This window comes from Xylaria bambusicola (genome assembly GCF_022495145.1).
Source record: "Xylaria bambusicola strain CBS 139988 unplaced genomic scaffold F5B22scaffold_14, whole genome shotgun sequence".
Taxonomy (NCBI): domain Eukaryota; kingdom Fungi; phylum Ascomycota; class Sordariomycetes; order Xylariales; family Xylariaceae; genus Xylaria; species Xylaria bambusicola.
The window spans coordinates 719,363-740,265 of record NW_025953567.1 but is presented as its reverse complement, the minus strand read 5'-3'; the positions used below and the strand labels follow the sequence as shown (position 1 = coordinate 740,265).

The following is a 20,903-nucleotide window of genomic DNA, read 5'->3' as shown; positions in this document are numbered from 1 at the left end:
AATTCTTCTCTAGCGGGGAAAGTGCAGGAGGGGGTGGAAAAGGGTGTGGCAAACTCGCACCGTCACCCGAGAGATTCTACATGAGTCTTGGGGGCGCGGCTGGTCACATAGCGCAAATTCTCTGTGCGCTCCGAGCTTCTTAAGCCCATTTATTTCCCTCTATACTTCTGTGTTTGCCTGATTGTTGTCCTCACATTTTTGCTCCTTGTGAACCGCGAAAATGTTGTGCTTTCTCAGGTAATTTTCTAAGCGGTTTGATCAACCGGATAGTACGGGAGGATATTGTAGATTCAGCCCCGCTTTCTCTATGGGAGCAACAGTTGATGGTTGGTTCGGTAGGTACTTGGGCAGTTGTAGCTTGTTTTGTGTATTATTATTCTCTTTGGGTGACAGCTGCAGCGACTGTAGAAGGCTTACGTGGATAGATTTGGATGGGCTGCAAAGCCCTCATTATTTCTATCTCTCATCGTCTGGTATCAAATCATGACATCTTTCTTTCTAAGAAACAAATCTCAGCGAGACGGAAAAGCACAATATCGTTCTTATCTTTGCACACGCGCATGTTGAAAACACGCATTCCTCACACGTCATGAAACACCAGGGAAAAAAACACACGACCCCCAGCCATGTCCTTTGTTTTCGCGTGATGGGTTGCAAAAGTATACGGGGGGACATGTGTCACTGCGCTATTGGGATGGATCGCAAAAAGGCGCCGAAACAAGCCAATGTGGATCAATCCTCCAGGACGGGTGTTTGTGTGTGGCGGGTACGAAGATCCACCGTCTCCAAGCATGAAAATGGGAGGCAAGAAAAAAAAAAAAAAGAAGGAAAATAGGAATAAGTCGAAGCATTAAGACCCCTAACCTGACACAGAAAGGCGGACCGGGGCCGTAGTGAGAAGAAGGAGGGAAAACGCCAGAGCCAGATCTGTAGAACACCTTGTATACATAGTAGCAACCACGATGATATGATCGCGCTGTCAATCCCACACATGCGAACGCGTGCATATCTCAGCTGTAGTAACTTGAGAGTTGCTCGAACCGATTTAGATGAATGATGAATAGTGATGAAATGCCTCTATGTTGCAATAGCCAATCCGTCCGATCTATGGGACGAACTGTTTCGACTGCGGCGCTGTTTGACTGGTTGCGGCGCTTCCTCTACTTGTGTCACGGGATCCAAGTCCGGTTTTGGGTCCTCAGCAAGCGTGAATATGTGTCGACTATTGTAGCCCGGCTCTAGCGAGATATCAATCCTTTGGTTGGGCGGCACCATCGGGTGGTTGAGATCCCATCCCGCGCGGCGGCACAGCTCGGCCACGACAATGTCGCAATCACCCAGAAGGTCGATGTCGAAGTTGATGTGACTGACTGGCGTACGCGAGATGTATATTTGTGGTATATGCGGCGGTAGGAACGGCACCACTTCCGAGACAGGCGCTACCTTGAGCGACGTGCCAATCACGATGACGAGGTCTACCAAGTTGCGGTCATGCTTCACTAACCGTTTGGAGAACTCGTCAGGAAGAGGCTCGCCGAAAAACGTAATATCCGGCTTCATGACGCCCGCCTGAGGGATATCATACGCGCCATCATCGTCGTCGTCATCGAAGTCATCAAAGCTGCGCCGCGACTTTTTAGACGATGAGCTGTTGCTCGACCTCTTGCGCTTAGGCGGGCCTATTCCTTTCGCCCTCAGGGCCGTGATGCATTTGCCGCAGCGCGGGATCCGCCCGGCTTTGATGTCGTCGAAGATGGTGTCCCCACGCACTTTGTGACGACACCGTTGGCAACTGGCGGTGGCGAACGAGCCATGGCACTGTACTAACTTTTCTGGCCGGATGCCTGCATTGGCTTCAATGTTGTCAATATTCTGCGAGTAGTTGGTGAGCAGCTTGCCTTGGTTCTGCAGCATGGCAATAAATGCATGTGTTGGCGAGAACTTTTTGGTTGCTGGGAGGATGTCTTTTGCTACCGTGTAGAAGATGGTAGGGTCATCACGAAAAACGTCAATGTTGAAAACTTCCTGGGGGTCATTAATACCCAAGCCCAGTTTTTCTAATTGCGAGTACAACCCGGTCTCTTTAGAACGAAAATCGGGGATGCCGAGGGAGGTTGAGATACCCGCTCCTGTCAATACGACGATGTTGCGCGACTTCTTCAGCAAGTGCACGGCATCGTCGATAGAATTGTACGACATGATCTTGGCTCGTTTGTTCAACTCCCGGGTTATGGCCAGGGTGAGCAGGCCGAGATATGCCTCGTCGGGACGGCCTTCCAGGAAGTCCGGAGGCCGGATTCCAAAGGCCGTCAGCATCTTTCGAGCTGTTACGGCGCCAGAGTCTATGTGCAGACGACAGAACGCATTAGGCCCGATTGCGCGTAATTGCTGGCGAAAGGCAACGGATTGTTCCGGGGTGCAAGCATCAACTGCAAACGCGTTAGTAGAAGCCCTAGCTCGCCACAGCGAAACCCTTGATTTTGCCAAGCCTGGGTTTCGGTCTCACCAAGCAAAAAAAAAAAAAAAAAAGTTCGCCCAGAGAAGTGAGGAAGAGAGAGGTGTAATTACCATCAGCGGAAAACGTATCCTGCGTAAGATCATCAATTATGTCTTCGAAGATGGATTCCGTCTCCCAAGAGTCTCCCAAGTCGTCCACGCGTTCCTGTAATTCGTCGCCGTGAATGGGTTGGGGAAGTGGGAGATGCCCAACCTGCTGATCGTCGACAACTTCTGTAACATGAGCAGGGTAGCCTGAAGCACCACCACCACCACCACCACCACCACCGCCACCGGTCGTCAACTCATAACTCCGTAGTTGACCCTGTTGCTGCTTTGATTGTTCGGCCTGAGGACGAGCTCTCTTCTTATAAGGTCTCTTGACGCGACCGGCATCTGACTTTGCTCCTTTCATCGTGACGGCGGGCGGCGACACAGCCGATGATGTGTTTACAACGATATGTGGAACATGCAGATGAGTAGAGCGGGCTAGGCGGTAAATACGATAAACGGTTGACTAGATCTAGTGCAGGGTTGTATATATTCGTGGGGTGCACGAAACTACACAATTCTAAAGTTGAATGATGTGTTGCTGAAAGAGTGGGTGACCGATGATCCAAATAATTACATCATAAGATGAAGGTTGAGTAAGTAGGCAAGCTTCGGGCGAGGCCGAACAAGTTGATGAATCAAGAAGAGGAGAGTTGACACGTGATGATCAGAATGAAGGAATGAGTGAAATGAATGGAATGAATGGAAGGAAGGAAGGATGGATGGATGATTGGACGGGGCGAGATGAATTATAGCAAGTAGAAGGGATCCAAATCTGGACCCGGCTCTGGATCTGGACACGCCCGTCGCAGGAAAGTGCGATCGGGAAGAAGTGGTTAGTGGAAATTGGAATTCTGGACTATATGACGGTTGGGTCGTGGCGGCTATTGTTTTCTGACGCGTTTTTCCTGTTTGGCCAGAGTTTGGCTGAAGTGTGGTTGATGAGAGAGAGAAGCCCTCGAGTTGGGGGATAAAAGAAACAAGAACAAGAGGAAGAGATGGCAATTTGCGAGAAGTTGAAACTCGGTTAGAGTTGAAGGGAAGGGGTGTTAAGCATTAATTAGGACATGTAGGAGAAAGGGTGGGCGAGGCGACTTATAGTACACCACGCTACACTAGAGAGAGACAAGGGAGGGAGGGGGGAACAAGAACAGCCGATGGCGTAGAGTTAAATCGTCGATGGTTGAAATATGTGTTAGGTAGATGCGTGGTGTAGGAAGATGACAAAACTGCGGGTTGGGAGTTGGCAGTTTGGCGCTAAATAATACGGCTGATTCATTTGAGAGAGAAATCCACTTGAAAGTGCCTTTGCGAGCGAAAGGCGACTTTGGGCGTGTGTGAGAGAAAAAGAGAGAGAAAAGAAGGCGAGGTTGAGACTTGAAAAGACGAAAAGACGAGACGGAGTTGTCCAGTTCAAGAAGGAAGCGAATTGCTGATTGGGCAAAGACTAGCCAGCCTGGGTGTATTGTGTGTGTGTGCCCTGGCAGGCTGCTACTACAGTAGTATATTTCTCTCTCTCTTTCTATTGTCTACCAGCCCTCTCTTCGTCTTCCTCTTCTTCTTCCTCTCCGCTCTCTCGCCTCTCTGTGAGTCCTGTCTGTATCACACCGCTAGCTTACACGTATACATAGAGAAGTACCTATGAAACTGCTAGACACTGGCAGTTTACGGGCCAGGTCCTGACCATTCGTTTTTAACCTCCATTCACTACTCCATTGATGGGAGTAAGATCATTGAATACATGAGACTCCTTTTCTCTTTCTTCGAAGAACCATTCTTCGCGTTGACTCGAATTAGGAAAGTATAGGCATCGTCCAGTTTGCTAAAAAATTGATCGCTGGAGGTGTTTTATCTTGTGCTACGCCTCCGGGTGCCCGTTGTTATTACCTAGTGTGTGTTCCGAGGTTGACAGACGCTAGCAGCTCAACCAATTTGCCTCCGTCTCCCGTCTTCTCCGATCTTGCATTGTGCGTGTTTGACTCAATTTCTACTTGCATAGTATTAATCCCCCCTTACGCACGTACTTACATAGTAGTGATTACGTATAGAGTACAAGTATTAACTGTCTGGTAGCAATAGCCTATTACCCTCCCCAGGAAATTGTTGCGCTCTATCTTGTCTCGATTGCATTACACGTTTTACACGGGATAAGCACTGTTGATTCCCGGCCCTGGTCGGCAGCAAGATCTCCCGACTGTCATCTCAGTGTCTTGTCTCGTCGCCTCTTCCCTGCCATTACCTACCGTTTACCTAACTATGATAGGTGTACTCGTGATTTACGTGCCGGAATCGCGTGTGCTCTCAAACTCTAATGGCGCTTTTTCTTGTTGCGAGCCCCCCTGGTACATCCTTGACGTTCGTGATTCTCTACATGTGGGCGCCTGTGTCTGCCTGGGTGTCTTGATGCCTGTCTGTTTGCTCGGCTTCGGCCTTGATGTTTCTCCTAAACTTTTGCCCAGTCCCATCGTATCGCCCCCACAACACGCAGCCCAATAACTGCGTAGGTAGCATTGTCTCAACCATGCGAGCTTCCCCTTACAACTCAATCGCAGCAGGTCCTAAATCTGTCAATTCGGATAATCCCGGGCTCATGTAAGTCCTTCCCTTAGCCCAAATGAACACCCATACCACTCCCTCGAGGAGATGTCGTTTTGTGGCATTGCAGCTGCATGTGTCTCTAGGGTCAACCCTCTCTCATTTAGGTAATGAAAAAGGACCATACCTGAGGTAGCTAGCTGGAAGAGCACGGTGCATCATCATGCCTACATAAGGGAATTGATGGGACGCATAGCTTGCAACCCTGCTACGTAACACAAGAGAGAGCCTTAGAGAACCTGATAGAAGTCACGACGAGGATTTGGCACGTCCAAAGACCTTGGGATCTCATATAATCAATCTAATTCCCAAGTTGCTAATTGGTAACTACACGCATATTCAGTCTTGGATAGTTCAGATGCATTGTGGCTTCATGATAACTGAACACAACTAATAGTAAACCCGGGCGTCGATGTACTACTGGAGAAACCTATAATTGACTGGCAGTAATCCTGGTCATATATCACTTATAGCGGTTAGCAGGCAGGCAGTTGACAGCCAGGTTCGCCTCCGTCATCACTGAATTTCTATCGTATGATTAATGAATGGGCCAATGATAGTCAGTACCAAGCATTTGTGTACTCACCTAGATTTTTCCTGGTGGCGCAATACCAAGATGATGAGAACAGTCACAGGCCACAGGAGATAGAGTAGGCATCGTTCAATCTGGCAATGGTGGTCTTCAAGGCCTTCGCAAAGGCCCTACAGGCAAAGCCGAGTAATCTATTCAATAAACTGCTAAAATCATCGCAGTGGTTTTTTCTTCGTCTGAGTCTCTACTACTAATACGATTGCTTGGTATCTATTTGGCACGGGGTTTAATTCCCACACAAACTCATTTCCCCCGTTCATGTTGTACAGACAAAGTAAAAACAAAAAGAGAATAAGTACAAGACGCTGCGGCGCGGAGAGCTAACCCTCGACCAGCTGCACACCTTGGCGTGCTGCATGTGATCGAGAGAACAGAGGAACAAACTGGCTCATTTATTCACCTTCAATCAGCAGACTCGGACATACGATTGATGTCAAGTAAGCCGTCGAAATGCAGTAGTTGTAGAAGAGGTCGAGATAAAGAGTTCGGCGTGCAGCGCACATGAATCTCTAATTGAAGGGTGTAGATAACATGGGCGCCACCCACAACTACAGAGTGTCTGGATGCCCAGTGTAAACTCAAGCGCATAAATTCCAGAGCTCTTCTGTATCCTAACTCATAGGCGAAAGACCAGTGGTGGCCAAAGAAGGACATTGTTGTTCTCAGATGGTTCTAGAGCGACATCTGCAGGTCGCGGCTAGTAGTTGGAGTGTCAGATGGTCGGGATTCTGATTACTGAGCACTGCCAGGGGTATTTCTAATAAACAAAGGCGAATAATCACACTACCTAAGTAACAGACTTCGGCTTTTGCGCGGGCGGTTGAGGCACACGTAGTTGGGGTACATCACCGGGCGCATCCGACTCGTCCATTTCCATCGGCTCTTCTGTCAACACAGGCGTCATTTCGGACCCAGCACCCTCTCGTTGTGAGAGAGGAGAAGGGGAAGGGGAGGGCCGAGGATTCTGTGAAAAATCACGGCTGTCGTTTTTCTCGATGGGAGACCAGCCAGCAGCCACACTACCAGCGATAATGCCTGCCATCACCGTCGGCGCGCCCAGAGCCGAATTGGAACGAGATCTCATAGACCTGGAGCGCCTGCGAGAGTCAGGGGTTGGAGCTGGTGATATAGCTCCAAAACTGTCCTCTTGAATCGGAGTGCCTGGAGCACGAATGGAGTTGGATCGAGAATGAGACGGGCTCCTCGTTCTCGCCATGAATGTCTCACGAGGATGTTGTACAGCGAACTTCAGATTATTGAGACGACCACCCTTGAGTTTCTTGAGGAATGCGAGCTCATCCCGGACATCAGTAAATACGTCTGGGTAGTCGTTGAATCGTTCTTCATCAGAGACCATGAGCCCAGGTGGTGAAGGCTTCCGTTTGAAATACTTGGGGATACACTTTTCTATGAGCTCATCGGGAATAAGACGGATGAGCATGCCAACGGGAATTGACAAAAAACCCAACACGATGGCTGTTGCCCATTGTGGACCAGTCTGGGATGGTTTAAGAAGCGAGATGTTGAATGGTGTACTGCCGACAAAGATGATAAGAACCTGCAGCCCAATGACAATAATATTGATCCCTAAGAAGAAATAATTTTTGGTTATGCCCTCGAAAATGTTAAATCGGTTGTCTAAGCGACGATTACTATGGTACAAGTCAGCTCACCACACTGGGGTTGATTTTGATTAGCTTTCACTTACTTCCATTGATTAAAGATTTGCATCCACACAAAGGTATTGAACACGAGGGTATCCCGCCTAGTAGACAACACCATGGTCTCATCTTCCCTTGCTGCGATGCCGATGGCATATGCTCCATAATACAGTACAAAAGTGACTGCGAGTTGATATAAAGCTTGTCCAATAATCATCTTCCACATGGTAATAGAGATGATGCTAGCATTCCTCGGTTCTGGTTTACGGTCGATTACACTGTCCTGGGGAGGATCTGTGGCGAGAGCGAGTGCTGCCAGAGTGTCCATGATGAGATTAACCCAAAGAAGTTGCACGGCTGTTAGCACAGAGCTTTCGTCATCACTGGAGACGGCGGTAACAAACGTGAGCGCGACGGCGGTAACGTTGACCGTCAACTGGAATTGAAGAAACCTCTTCACAGCATCGTTCACGGCACGACCCCATTTCAGTGCTTTCACAATACTGGTGAAGTTATCGTCCATAAGAATAATAGCAGAAGCCTCCTTGGCTACTTCAGTACCAGCAATGCCCATGGAAAAACCGACATCGGCAAGTTTTAGAGCAGGTGCATCATTCGTTCCGTCACCAGTCACAGCAACAACATCTCCCATATCTTTCAGACGACGCACAAGGATCCGCTTGTCTTCCGGGCTAGACCGAGCTAAAACTTGGAGTCGCGGGATGATCTCGTTCTGCGATAGTTTGCTCAGGTTACGGAATTCGGGTCCCTCCATAACTATCCCATCTGGCTGTAAAATGCCACATTCCTTGGCGATAGCTTGGGCTGTGAGTTTGTTGTCACCAGTCACCATACGAACAACAACTCCCGCCCTTTGGCATTCTTTTACTGCGTCGGGAACGCCATTGCGGAGAGGATCTTGAATGCCTACCATACCGATGAAGGTCATTTTGTTGAAAATGTCTTCAAAAACCACTTGATTTCCGTCGCCTTCGATACGCTTCACATTCCGTGGAGGCCATCTTTCAAAGTCACGATAAACAATCCCAATTGTTCTCAGTGACCTTGAGGCATAGCTTTCGATCAGACCCTTGATGGTTTCGACTGTTTCGGCTGTCATGGGAGATTTCGATAGATCTTTTGTAGGGTCTGCGAGGAATTCTGAGCACTTGGCTAACAGTATCTCTGAAGCACCTTTAACGTATAGTCGAGCCGCACCATTGCTGAGCTGGGCCACAACTCCCATGCATTTCCGACCAGAATCGAATGGAATCATCTGTAGAATAGTAGCATTTGCCCGTTCCTCACTGATGGGTCCCATGCCTAAGTAGTCCCTAGCATAAAGCAAAAGAGCAGTCTCCGTTTTGGATCCAATGAATGTCTTCTCGCCATTCGCTTCGCCTTCAAAAGCTGTTGAATTCAATGAGATAGATTTTAGGAGCAGCTCTTGAGTATTTTGGCTAAGAGCTGTGGCAAATTCCTTCTCCGTCAAATCTGCTTCATCAGTTTCAGGGTTGCTGTTTTTGAACCGGTGATTCGTGCCAACCGTTCCTGCGACAACCTTCATTTGATTCTGGGTCAATGTTCCCGTCTTATCTGAGCAGATTGTTGTTGCATTTCCCATAACTTCACATGCTTTCAAATGGCGAACCAAGTTGTTGTCCCTGAGCATTCTAGTGGTTGCAAATGCCAATGCTAGCGTGACGGCTAGTGGAAGCCCTTCCGGTACAGCAACGACTATGATTGTGACCACAACAATAAAAATGTTAATAAACTGTTGGCCTTTTTGAGATGGCGTTGCGTCGCTCCCACGTAGACGAACAAGGAACTCGATAAAAAGAACTGCAAACAGAACAAGACCGGCAGCACCTCCAAGCTTTGCTATATATTCGGCAACAACATTGAGCTTGGACTGTAGAGGCGTGATTTCGGGATCTTCGTTTAGAGACATAAGAGTTCTCCCGTAGCTTGAATAGACACCAGTGGACGTGACCATAAAGGTCCCTACACCTTCCATAACCCGGCCACCAGACTGGATGAAAGGGTCCAACTTTTTGGGATCCTCGCCCCTCTCGATTGCCGCATAGACCTCATCAGCTGGGCGCTTTCGTATGACGTCTGATTCCCCAGTAGCTTGCGATTCATCACACTTGACATTATACCCCTTAATTAGAACACCGTCAACGGGTATTAGATCACCAGGCTCGAGATGAAGTACATCCCCACTCATCAAATCGAAAACCGAAATTTCGGCAGTCTTGCCCGAGCGTATGACCTTTACGAGGCGATCTTGCTTTTTCTTGTTCAATTTCGCAAATTGTCTCTCCTTCTGCCAGTCGTTCAGCGATCCCACGAGAACGACAATAACAATAGCAACGATGATAGCCACGCCTTCGATCCATTCAACACCGGGATTTGATGCATCGTGCTTTTGTCCAAACGTTTGGTACAGACCAATGGCTAGGGAGACGATTGCAGCTACTGTGAGAAGAATGAGAACCTTGTCATTATAGGTGATCCAGACCAGCTGCAGAAAACTTTTGCCTTTCTTTTCAGGTAACCGGTTGTCGCTGAAGACCCGTTTCCTATCGGCGAATGGGCCACTAGATACGTGCTGAGAGCCATGTGGTGTAGTCGTTACTGGTGTGTCAGGACTAGCAAGTCCTTCGTTTACCAGTTTGGAAGATTCATGTTTGGTTGCTTCTTCGAACGACACTTTGCCATCGAGGTTTCTTTCATCCATGCCCAAACCTGCTGCCCGATCACTTCGAAGTCCTTTCTCTAATCCTCGAAGACCACCCAGTTGGTAGAATGCAGCCAAACTCTTGGGATTGAACATTTTGGTCAACTGTCCAGGACTATAGGCAAACGGGTTATCCTCAACCTGGAAATCCTCCTCTCGGCCCTTGTCAGGCTTTAAAGCATCTTTGTCCTTCATGATCTGGTCATTATCGTATTTTGACCTCGAAGGGCCTTTTTCCGAAACCGAGTCGCCCTGCGAAGAAATCGATCGTGATCCATCCTCACTATCCATGGAGTTCTGACGCGATCGGTGATTGGTGGGAACTGCTAAGAAAGCCTGGCCTTTCTCTACTCCGCGTGATGTTACAGGACTGGACACGTTGTGCGGGCTAGTCGGCCTGCTGTCTTTGCTGTCGAACGAGTGTGAAGCTCGGATTTCATGGTGGGAGGCCGAACTAGGTGGTTGTGAGCCTGCTGGATAGTGCGTCCTTTCAGACGATGTCCAGCTGGCGGCAAGAGTGGTAGGGCTTATTGTTTCATCGGCGGCTGATACTGGCGAATGGGGGATTACGTTTGACGTTGGCTCGCTATCGTTCGTGGTGTCAATCGTTATTGTAGGCCTATATGATTTATGTGAGTGGAAGCTCAATCTCGAGGAGCAGAGTCGTAGTGGTGTGAGCTTTAGAAGCTCTACTTACGCCCTGGGCCGCCGAGGGGTGCCTTCCGCACTACGCTCCTGATCTTGAGGGTCCGACATGGTGTATTGGTGCTGGAAATGAAACTATAATAAAAGAGTATCCGATGATGAGAAGAATATTATGGCGACGGAAGGACTCCGTGACGGCGACTTGACCGATATGACTGTGTCATCGATGGTGTAAATAGCGGAGCGGTCGGGGGAAGATCTGTGTTCCAACGACAACAAGGTTTAGATCAAACTATAGAATGTCATCGTCGAGGTTATACATCCGGTTCGGTCGACCCAGCCTGCTTGAGCTCAATGAGCCGAAGCCTTGCAGAACAAGCTTCAAAGGTGAGAAGGTTTAGGCGTGGAGGGAGGCTACGGAAGCCAATTGAGACCCCTGGGCAAGGAATTCTTGCTGCTGTTCGGCAGATGATACGTCTATCGCGATCGGCATTGACTCGAATACGTCGTGTTTAGGGCCTGGCGATGTGCTGATGAGGTGTTGCCAGGGGATAAGATGGGAAACAAAACATCTACAGGGTATCCTATGATGGTTAATCTGATATGGGAGCGTATGTCCAGGGTGGTACTGAGTGAGCACCGACAAAGTCGGGGGGGAGACGGGGGGTGAATGCGCCGCCGTCCAGGAGCCGTCAAGGGAATGAGAAATTGAGGCTATGCATACAGTCCCATAAGCCTTCTGGGGTCTGTTTGCAGGTGCAACCAGTCGGATCGCCACTTGAAAGGGAATGCAAAGCTGGCTGGACCCGAGAGACACGAACAATGGGGTGGATCTAACGACAAGGAATCACTGGGGGGCGCATTCAATAATCCTCTCTTTACGGAGAGCACGAAGAGGAAGAAGGAGAAGGAGAAGAAGAAAAAGGTACAGACAAGTAACAGGAGCGAAGTAGAATGGTGAACTAGTCAAGTGGTAAATATCGGAAGAGGACGAGGAAGGAATTCATCGTGGTCAAACAGCGAGGAGATGATGGCGTTGAGGAGATCGAGCCCATCGGCGCCCTGGATACGCTAGGGTCGTGAAGCATGCATACCAAGTCAGTCTACCTAGGTAGCTATGGGTACATGTACAGTTGTAGTGCATATAGTGCAGGTAGTGCACTAACTAAAGGTTTTTAGCAAAACATGCCCTGACTCTCTGGGTAAGTTGTACTTACTTAGGTGTGCTGGCATGGCCAGAACATTGGCCTCTACTAACAGTGCTTAATACTTAATAGATGGCGAAGCCAAGTGACGCTAAGTCGTCTACAGTAGGCGGGTAATTACAGCACAGTACAGCGCCGGACACTGGGAGATTGAACGCCGAGGCGGAAAAGCGTGGCACCCCAGGTCCACCTACTTACCTACCTAATTACCTACTGTAGTAGTTAAGTACCTAGGTACTTATGTATATATGTATACCCGTCGAAGTCGACGTTCAAGTCTTGAATATTGCGAGGCAGCGCTCCAATTCGGTTCGATGGATGCTATACTTACCTACTGTGTAGTTGAATGATATAGCCCGGTATAATCCCCCGTTCTAACTCTCTTCCAAGTCTTACTGGCTTTCAGGTGCCCAGAGGTGCCCGACCTGGAATACGCAATACCTAAGTAGGTAGGCATCGTCGCTCCTCTCACCGGTCATTACATTACGTCTTACTGTACGGAGTACCTAAGTATGCTGGCTATACTTGCATATATTCGCATAGGAATTTCCAGGTTGTTTGGGCATACCGGTACCGTATTACCGACTATGTAAGTTCCTGGGTACGTACCTGAAAGCAGATTGATATTTTTTGCTCCTTTTAGCTCTTCACTTCAAAGTTCCAGTCATACGACTTGCGTAGTGAAAGGTGAAAGGTCAGTCTACAGGTGGTAGGTACTTACCTGCCTATGTAGGTAGGATGTATAATTTCCTCTACGCCATGGGAGACGTATTTCTTCCTGAGCTTGGCGACATGATCCAATACTTTCGTAAGTATATGATTGGCAAATCATCCAGTACTACACACATAGTAACCCATAATCTAATATATTCTCTTGTATTAGCCTACCTACACTATACCGCCTATGATGTTGTGATACTATAGTACCTAGGTATGTAAAGCTCAACTTAAGGTTGCGTATGGAGTACTTAAGGAACAGTTACTGCGTCTATCCCAGACGTCACGATTTACACCCAACATTGACGAATTGTCGTCCAATTTATTAGGTCAAGCGATCGTGTATGCACTACAAATAGGTATTGTACAAAGTAAACCATTGTTCATACCACTCACTACGCGCAGAATAAGTCCGCAATACCAAAGTAAGTACATTTCAAGGTCGGGGGTGTGTAGATTTCCTTTTTGTCAACATTTGCCCCCCCTTTCCCAGCTCTCAGCAACATCTTACTCCTCATGGAATGTCGGGCAGAACTCCAGTCGAGCGAAGCCATTGGTCCAGCGCGCCGCAGATGTATGCCAAGGGAGGCTGTGCAAAGCCCCCTGGTCGTCACTTAGGCCCTAGCGTCGCGACGGGCAGCCTCGCTTTTTGCACCAAGATCTTCCTCCACCGTTGCGCCGTCCAAGCTGTCCAACATGATCCCATCGCCCATCACGAATCATGGCCAAGTTGGAGACCCCCTTTGAAATCAAACCCTAGTGTGATGGAAGACGTGTCTAGCGAGTCACAACCAGCGTGTGTGCATTGGCTTACGCACCCGGCTCTTCTGTCTTGGCCATTGACAGATCTATGACTTATCGTTGCTCTGTTTCCTTCATTCTTGTCTTGATATTAGACGAGAAAGCAGGTTTGAGCCGTTGGGGTCGCTAGCTACGTTTCCACTTCGAAATAAGTTAGGTATAATCTACCTAGCGTAACAACAGTAGAGTCCAAGGTATGGTGGCGTTTCGGCTACCTCGAATACAACAATACTACACTGTGGGCTTGATGGGTACCAAGACAACGTTCACAGTAGAGACATTTCCGAGATGCATAGTAGTAACAGTAAGTATTCTCGCCCAATAACGGTTTCCATTGGGATCCTAATGGATCGGCCCTATTCTGCCTATGGAAGCGGGTATAACATGGTTTCCCGACTCTGATGCCTACTATAAGTGTGTATACAAAAACCTCTGCAAACTCTGCACCTCTCCCGAGCCTAGGTACGGGAGAGGTTGTTTCTCCATGTTCAGCTTCGAGTGGGTTCGGTTATTGCCGTTTATGCTGCCGAGGCTGCCAAGGTGCGTACTGGGTGAAGCTATCCACGTAGAGCAGCCTTGAGACCGATCGGTGAAGGCGCAGCATTGCTGTCAACACGCGGTGTGCAGTTCTACCTAGTAGTAGTATTGCCCATCCTGGCGTGTATCAGCATTAGGTAAGTCTGTGCACAATTATCAGTATTTACAGTACATACTTACAGTAACAGTACTCAAGTGCCCACACAATTGAGGAATTACTTCATTCCTAACCCTTTGCCCTTTGTTGGAATCTAGAGGTGGGGAGGCGCATAGTCCCCCAAACATGTCACGGTAGGCGCTGAGGGCCGAAGTGCCCAATAGTGATACCTAGCCGAGACAGCGCCAATCAGATTCACAAACTTATAATCATAACCGTCCACACGGATATTGCTGCGGATACCACACACCCACCCGAATCGAAGATAACACAAGTACTGTAAGAAGTCTATGACGTCTTGTGATTCCCAAAAGCCGCGAGTTTGGGACTGTGAAACATTGCACGCGGGACATTGGTGATACCTACTCTACCTACTTGTCTACTCGTCTACTACGTACAGTACCGGTATTTGAACAAGACATGCATACCTAGTAGTAAGTGGCGTCTACCATTACATACCTAGTGTAAGTACCTACCTAACAGACAGTGAGACCTCAGGTCTTCCAAGTAAGGTCTCCTGGGTCAACTACCTAGGTGCTTATGAGTCTGCTATGAGCTACAGGTCATTAGTTATTCAAGCACGTCAACATGAATTCGCTATCAACAATATATCAATACAACATCTACCTGCATTCACCTATTGCAGATAACCTCAGGCTGCACGCCTATGTACCTACTGTAAATGCTCGATGCAGTCAATAGGTACCTTGAGTAGATGCATACATACGCTTACTCATCCACGCCCCTATTACTACATACACATGTATCTATACAAACCTACTCGATACCTACCACATAGTGTAGGTATGTACATTATGTACAGTTTATAAATGCTAGTACTGTCGGTAAGTGCCAGCATGGCATACCCACTTGCCTAATACAGCAATATCCAAGTTCAGCAATGCGTATCACTGGGTGCGAAATAAGCACTTTTAGCGTCCGGGCAGTTTATATAGCCTAAACTTCATCTAGAAACTTGCTGCAGTACATTCTTCCCACGTCATGTGACCAGCCTCCCCCCTCCATAGCAAGAGAGCTCTTTTCGTATCTGCCTGTAAAAGGCACTTCGTATCTCCGAGTGAATAACGCATAATTGTATCATAGGTATTTACACTTTGAAATCTTTAAAACGAGCTCTCTGGTGAAATTTTTAAGCCTTATACAGATATGTGAGAGTTTTTTTCTTTTCTTTTCTTCTCTTCTCCTTGCAGAGCAAAAGCAAAAATAAAAGGTAGGCAAAGAGAACCTGGTATTTGCCTGGGGTGCATTATAGCACCTCCTCCACACGTCTGTCTATGTCTGACGGGGGGAGCATATAGCCATTCGTGATTACTACGTATATTCGGAATATAATTTCATCGTGTCGTTATGGCATGATATCTCCTTTGCGAGCCATTGATTTGCACAAAACTCGCCATCCACACAACCTAGCTAGTGTTCGTCATAGGGATCCCCAGCATCCACACACATGGGTTATAGAAGAAAATCAACTATTTCCTAGTAATCATGGCGATCAAGAAACGACATAGGAGCCCGAACGGACAATAGGATCGTGAGAAAGGGGGCTACTGACAGCACAGCGCAAGCCACTCGCCAAATTCATTCGCCAAAAACACAAGCCACGGTGGGGCATGGCGTCATGAACAACGTGAGGGACCTACCTACTTAAGTAGTTATCTGGTCAAATAACCCAAGAGATAAACACTGCAAGTCGTCCAGATGACTCAACGACTTCAAGTTTACCTTATCACCGATATTATAGGTACGTCTCTGGCCGCTGTACTGTAGACGCCAAACCAAGCAAACACCGCGTTACAAACACGTGCACTTTTCTGCACGGTTCTTGTTGCAAGGTATCCTCCAACGAGTTGCAGTGCTTGCCCGCCCTACATGGATGGATGGCTTTTACCCGTACCCTCGCAAACGATCACTAGTAGCACGCCGCGTGTTGCAGGTTTGAAGTTGGTGGCTCAGCACAGCCCGTCGATTGTGAAACGGGGGTGCCGACAATACCTACACCCGCAAGCACGGGAGGCACGAGAAGCTCTGTGTGTATGTGCTTCTTTCGGCAAACAATAGGTAGTTGAAGCCTTCGATATCGGATGTGTTAGTAAAATGCACGCACTACCCGAACGGGTTCGCCTGCAGTAAACAACCGGAAGATTTACCGGGATATGTAGAGGTTCGAGGATCTGTGCCTAGAAAAACGGCTACTATCCGAAATGCATCCTGTTTCATCTGAGCGCGAAGAGGCCAGAACGTACAGTCTACGCGTGGAGGAAAGAGAAGTTCAGATGAAAATTTACAAATTGTCAGCCATGACCAACACTGGCTCGACAGGAGCCGTCGTTTCAACCCGCACAGCCTCAAGTGAGCCAGCCCACAGACACCATCCTACGATACAATCTCGACAAGCTGTACTTTGTGTCCACTGTGAGATGATGTGATGTAATGTGATGTGATCTGTTGACTCGGTATCTGCTCGGTAGCTCGTCGCGCGCTGACGGCGGATGTGTCGGGGTAGCCACGCTGCGGTGAGATTTTCCCGACGTAAGGAGTTGGTAGTCCTTCTCCCTCGGTTTATTTCGTCATCTTTGCATGCACTGCCGCCTTCCCCCGTGAAGATCAATCCTAATGCCCAGATAAGTAGGTATTATGGAGAAATCGGATTAGATAGCCTACTCAAATCAAGAAACTCGACATCACGTGAGGAGAGAATGAGAGTTGGTTTTATATTCTAAGAGTTATCACCTGTTCGTAAGCACTTTGCGCAAGACTAACTATCTACCCAATAGGACTAGGCTCAACGAGGGTGCTTACAATGACCCCAGGCACCGTTGACTCAACTAGTGGCCATCGTACAATGAACACACCACTTCCTCGAAAAACAGAATACTAGTTTCTTCCCCAATAATTCAGACTAGACCGCATTCCCGTTCTTTACTCGCGTTGATGTATTAAGCTGCGGAATCCCATGTGTTGTTTAGGGCAACGGCGAATTCGGTCTAATTATGTCTCCTTAGATGTGTTCTGTAGAGAATTATCTATGCAAAGAGATAGTAAACTCACTCCGTCTCTTGAGAAATTTGATGATCGAAAAATAATATACCTATACGACAGTAGGTGATCAGATAACTTTCTATCACTAAAACGAAGTAATAGTAGCTAGCTTCAAAAATCTGCTTACTATAATTAGCCTGTTATACTATACATCATTTTATATGTGACATCACATTGCTTCTTGTCAACATCAGTCTTCCATTGACATTCCTCCCATCGCGGTCAAGTCAAGGAAATCGTAGATATAAGATCACCACAGCCGAAGATAACTTTTACTGGCGGAGTTACTTAGTCTTGGCATCGCCGGTGTGGGGCGGCTTGCGGAGTTTCTGTGCGGACATATCATGTCAAACTCCACTGGCGGACTGTCTTCACGTAGCTTGTCCTTCATATCGATTTAACGCCTGCTGCCAAATCCATGAAGAGTAGCATTGAACCAGCAGTCAAGATGGGATCCACTGCAACCGAAAGTGCCGGCATACCAACCTCGCGCCAAAAAAACTGCAACGCCTGTGTACAGGCTAAGAGACGGTGTGACCGGCGGACACCGGTATGCTCTCGGTGCGTGCAGAAGACATTGCCATGTGTCTACACCAAATCTAGACCGACTCATCGGCTAGGGGAAAATACCAGGGAGCCGACACCTCTTCCAGAGGCCCTCCCGCTTCAAAGTCCCGCCTATTCTCCGCTGAATATCCCCGGTGTCTCATTTGATATGGACTACACCGAGAATATGTCGTCAGGGTTTCTCCCAGATGTTGCTATCGAATCCACACCCGAATCCCACAACAGCGATGTTCCTTACGGTAATACTGCTATGGGAAGTTTTCTAGATTTCATAGGGTACAACGCATTTTCTTCTTCGGACCAATGGCTTGTCCGTAACGAAGATGAGCATCTCCCTGAGCGCCCACCGACACCAGCTGATGAAGAATTACTGGCGGTTCAAAGTAACATGGCGGCTTGTGTGAGTTTCTACTATGGGCTGTCGTCTCAGGGACAAAAAGGTCTCTTTTGAGATCATATCCCGTTCCTCCTCAAACTAACTGTTAGCAGAGTCAGCTTGATTCATGGCATGTGTACGATCCGAAATCACCACTGTACTACATCTTAAACCGCGTGAAAAGATTCACGACGGAAATGGCGGAGAAGAACACCACTCCTTTCATCCACAGATATCTTTACCACGAGCACAAACCACGATGTATTATGTCGGTTAGTAGTCCTCGATATCTTCTCCTAAGTGTCATGAAGTGTACCAAAGCTGTTACATACCAAATACCTCTATCTGAATGTTATTGGAGTGTTCTGAAACACTTCCATGTCGAGACTTTAGGGGGTGATAACTGATAAATCGCAGTGCTTCACGACATGTGTACTTTATGCAAACCGCACACCAAATAACACGGCCATGGTAATGAAGGCGTTATCGGATAGTGCGCGCGAGCTTGTCGATTCCGAAGCTTACCGCGTGGTTCCTACACCTATCGAGAAGCTTGCGCGCTCACAAACTCTTTTCTTATACCAGATCATCCGTCTCTTCGACGGAGATATTACCTTAAGAGCGCAGGGCGAGAAAGATATAGGACTACTGAAAACATGGCTGGGTGAGCTGTGCCGTATCCGCGATAATCTAGGAGACTTGGCGTTGTTGGAGGGTGCTTTAGTAAAAGACCAGTCACCAGCAGAATGGGAGGTGTGTCTTTCGACCCTTTCGCCGGCGCGTCGTGATTCACTGACCAAAACCCCTAGAACTGGATATTCGCCGAATGCGTGCGCAGAACCATAATCATGGCGTACGCCGTCATCGGCCTGTACGAGCTGCTGAAAGATCAGAGGTACACAGACCCCGACGACCCTTGGGCTTACGTCCACCGCTGGACCCTCGGGCGTTCCTTATGGGAAGCTGGTTCCCCGACGGAGTTCCAGCGAGCGTGGAGAGAGAATTCGCATTTCATCATTGCGAGCTTTTTACTTGGGGGGTTCGTCGAGAATGGGAAGGGAGAAGATGTAGATGAATTCACGGAAATCTTTCTGAATGTGTGAGTAGATAGAGTCCAGCCCCCTTGAACTGAATTGTGCTAATGGTAGTTGATAGATATATGGGTGGAGATGCGACGAAGGAATTCATAGACCGGCGGAAATGAAGAATGATGAAGATGCGTATAATGAAACGATATACACGCCGATAGAGGCGGGGCGTATTCTCGGTTCATAGATCTTGACCTCATCGATCAGCGGCCCTCGGTCAGGCTGTCGATGCCTGAGAAGCATATTGCTGTTAAGATCAACTACGTATAATGGAGACATACGGCGTAAGTTATGCTCTGGTTAGAACGCGCCCTGCTGTCAAGGGACTAATAGGCAAGCAGTAGCCCTCATAGATTATGGCTCGGAGATGGAATTAGTAAATTCCCGGCGGTTCCGAAGCTCCTGGGCTTAGTTGCGATTCGGGTTAGCGAATTTGATAATTGGTTGACATGTAATTACGGAACTTATCAAGGTCCATTACATATTATTTGCAGCCGTTTGGTTGATCCCTCCTTTCCAATTACTTAGCTGAGAGGAAAATATATGGTTCGCAGCGGTGTACGCACGCCTGCTGACCAACATCGGGGTTGATTTTGTTTCTAATCGCGGACTTACCTTGTTGATTTCGCTGTACCCCTGTCCGTAGGACACCTAAGCTGACACGCGTCCAAGGCATCCGCAGATATGGGCGACCTGTTTTCTCGCCGAATTGCCTGGAAAATTTGTTTTATGTTCTCGCAAACTCGACTCATTTCCGAAGCGGGCACCGGGTCTCTACGCGGATATGCTAGGGTTTTCAGCGCGTTCGACGCGTGTAAAATGGTTAGGATTAGTCCTTACGTGCCGCGTGGTTATTCTTACTATTCTAATAAGTCGCCCATGAAGCTCTATCGTAGGGCGTACTTGAGACCTATCAGGGCTCATCTTGATAGCTTAGATACAAGTAGTAGATACACTTATCAGTTCGTGCGTAATACAAAGTAAATTACCTCGTTCTACATCGTAACGCCATCTCACGATACTTTAATTGGTATCCATATGGGGTATTTCGCAGAGGGTATCGATTACCTACACTGGGATATGCACAATCGTAAGACCAATATGTTGAAAACTTTGCATACTTGAAGTCGGAACTCAGGGGCTATTGACAGAAGCATCCTCTAATAGAGTGTTGACAAAACAATTCTGCCTATGTATAGGACTCCGATCATGTCTTAAGGTGTTAACTTATATTGATCCTATCCATTGATATCCCCTCGAGTTGAAGAATGTTTTGGTCGTGTTATCAGAAAGGCGTCCTTTCTGGGAATGCTTGTCCATTCAACTGATGTTCTCTGGTCTCAACTAGAGTTGATGGACAGAATTAGTCCTCAACAACAGCATCGAAATTCGTATAACTGCATGAATATTGTGATACCTATAAACAAGCATAAAGAAATGTTATTACCTTATTGTGAGCTGCTCATGAATTAAGCCACAACATCTCTCGCTGGATAATTGCCTCTTCATAGTTGTACGGTGCGTGCTTGGATAGACGTGAAACTACTTGTCACACGCGCTGAACATTTTCATATGCTGATTTAAGTTGCCTATGACTTCGGATGTAATTGGA

General features: G+C 47.8%; 3 protein-coding genes across 3 annotated transcripts; 1 reads left to right on the top strand and 2 right to left on the bottom strand.

The window, feature by feature from the left end:
- Positions 1-956: 956 nt before the first annotated feature.
- On the bottom strand, positions 957-3,286 carry F5B22DRAFT_92167 (DHS-like NAD/FAD-binding domain-containing protein). The gene is made up of 2 exons (XM_047980691.1): positions 2,569-3,286; positions 957-2,429 (listed from the first exon to the last, which is right to left on the bottom strand). The coding sequence occupies exons 1-2, from the start codon at positions 2,909-2,911 to the stop codon at positions 1,078-1,080; spliced, it is 1,695 nt and encodes a 564-aa protein (XP_047832205.1). The 5' UTR covers positions 2,912-3,286; the 3' UTR covers positions 957-1,077.
- Positions 3,287-6,521: 3,235 nt separating this feature from the next.
- On the bottom strand, positions 6,522-10,894 carry F5B22DRAFT_645350 (uncharacterized protein; the record flags this gene model as incomplete). The annotated part of the gene is made up of 3 exons (XM_047978573.1): positions 6,522-7,386; positions 7,443-10,757; positions 10,836-10,894. The coding sequence occupies 3 exons, from the start codon at positions 10,892-10,894 to the stop codon at positions 6,522-6,524; spliced, it is 4,239 nt and encodes a 1,412-aa protein (XP_047832204.1).
- A 6,512-nt stretch (positions 10,895-17,406) lies between these two features.
- F5B22DRAFT_92066 (uncharacterized protein) lies at positions 17,407-19,721 on the top strand. The gene is made up of 6 exons (XM_047980690.1): positions 17,407-18,227; positions 18,317-18,475; positions 18,621-18,956; positions 19,013-19,302; positions 19,359-19,575; positions 19,636-19,721. The coding sequence occupies exons 1-5, from the start codon at positions 17,679-17,681 to the stop codon at positions 19,405-19,407; spliced, it is 1,383 nt and encodes a 460-aa protein (XP_047832203.1). The 5' UTR covers positions 17,407-17,678; the 3' UTR covers positions 19,408-19,575; positions 19,636-19,721.
- Positions 19,722-20,903: the final 1,182 nt, after the last annotated feature.

Excerpts from the sequence above, each read along its gene's own strand:
- F5B22DRAFT_92167 (XM_047980691.1), bottom strand. The coding sequence starts at position 2,911 with ATGAAAGGAGCAAAGTCAGATGCCGGTCGCGTCAAGAGACCTTATAAG. Across the intron at positions 2,430-2,568 it reads GGATACGTTTTCCGCTGATG|TTGATGCTTGCACCCCGGAA; the intron begins GTAATTACACCT and ends ACGCGTTTGCAG.
- F5B22DRAFT_92066 (XM_047980690.1), top strand. The coding sequence starts at position 17,679 with ATGAAGAGTAGCATTGAACCAGCAGTCAAGATGGGATCCACTGCAACC. Across the intron at positions 18,228-18,316 it reads AAAGTAACATGGCGGCTTGT|AGTCAGCTTGATTCATGGCA; the intron begins GTGAGTTTCTAC and ends AACTGTTAGCAG. Across the intron at positions 18,476-18,620 it reads AACCACGATGTATTATGTCG|TGCTTCACGACATGTGTACT; the intron begins GTTAGTAGTCCT and ends GATAAATCGCAG.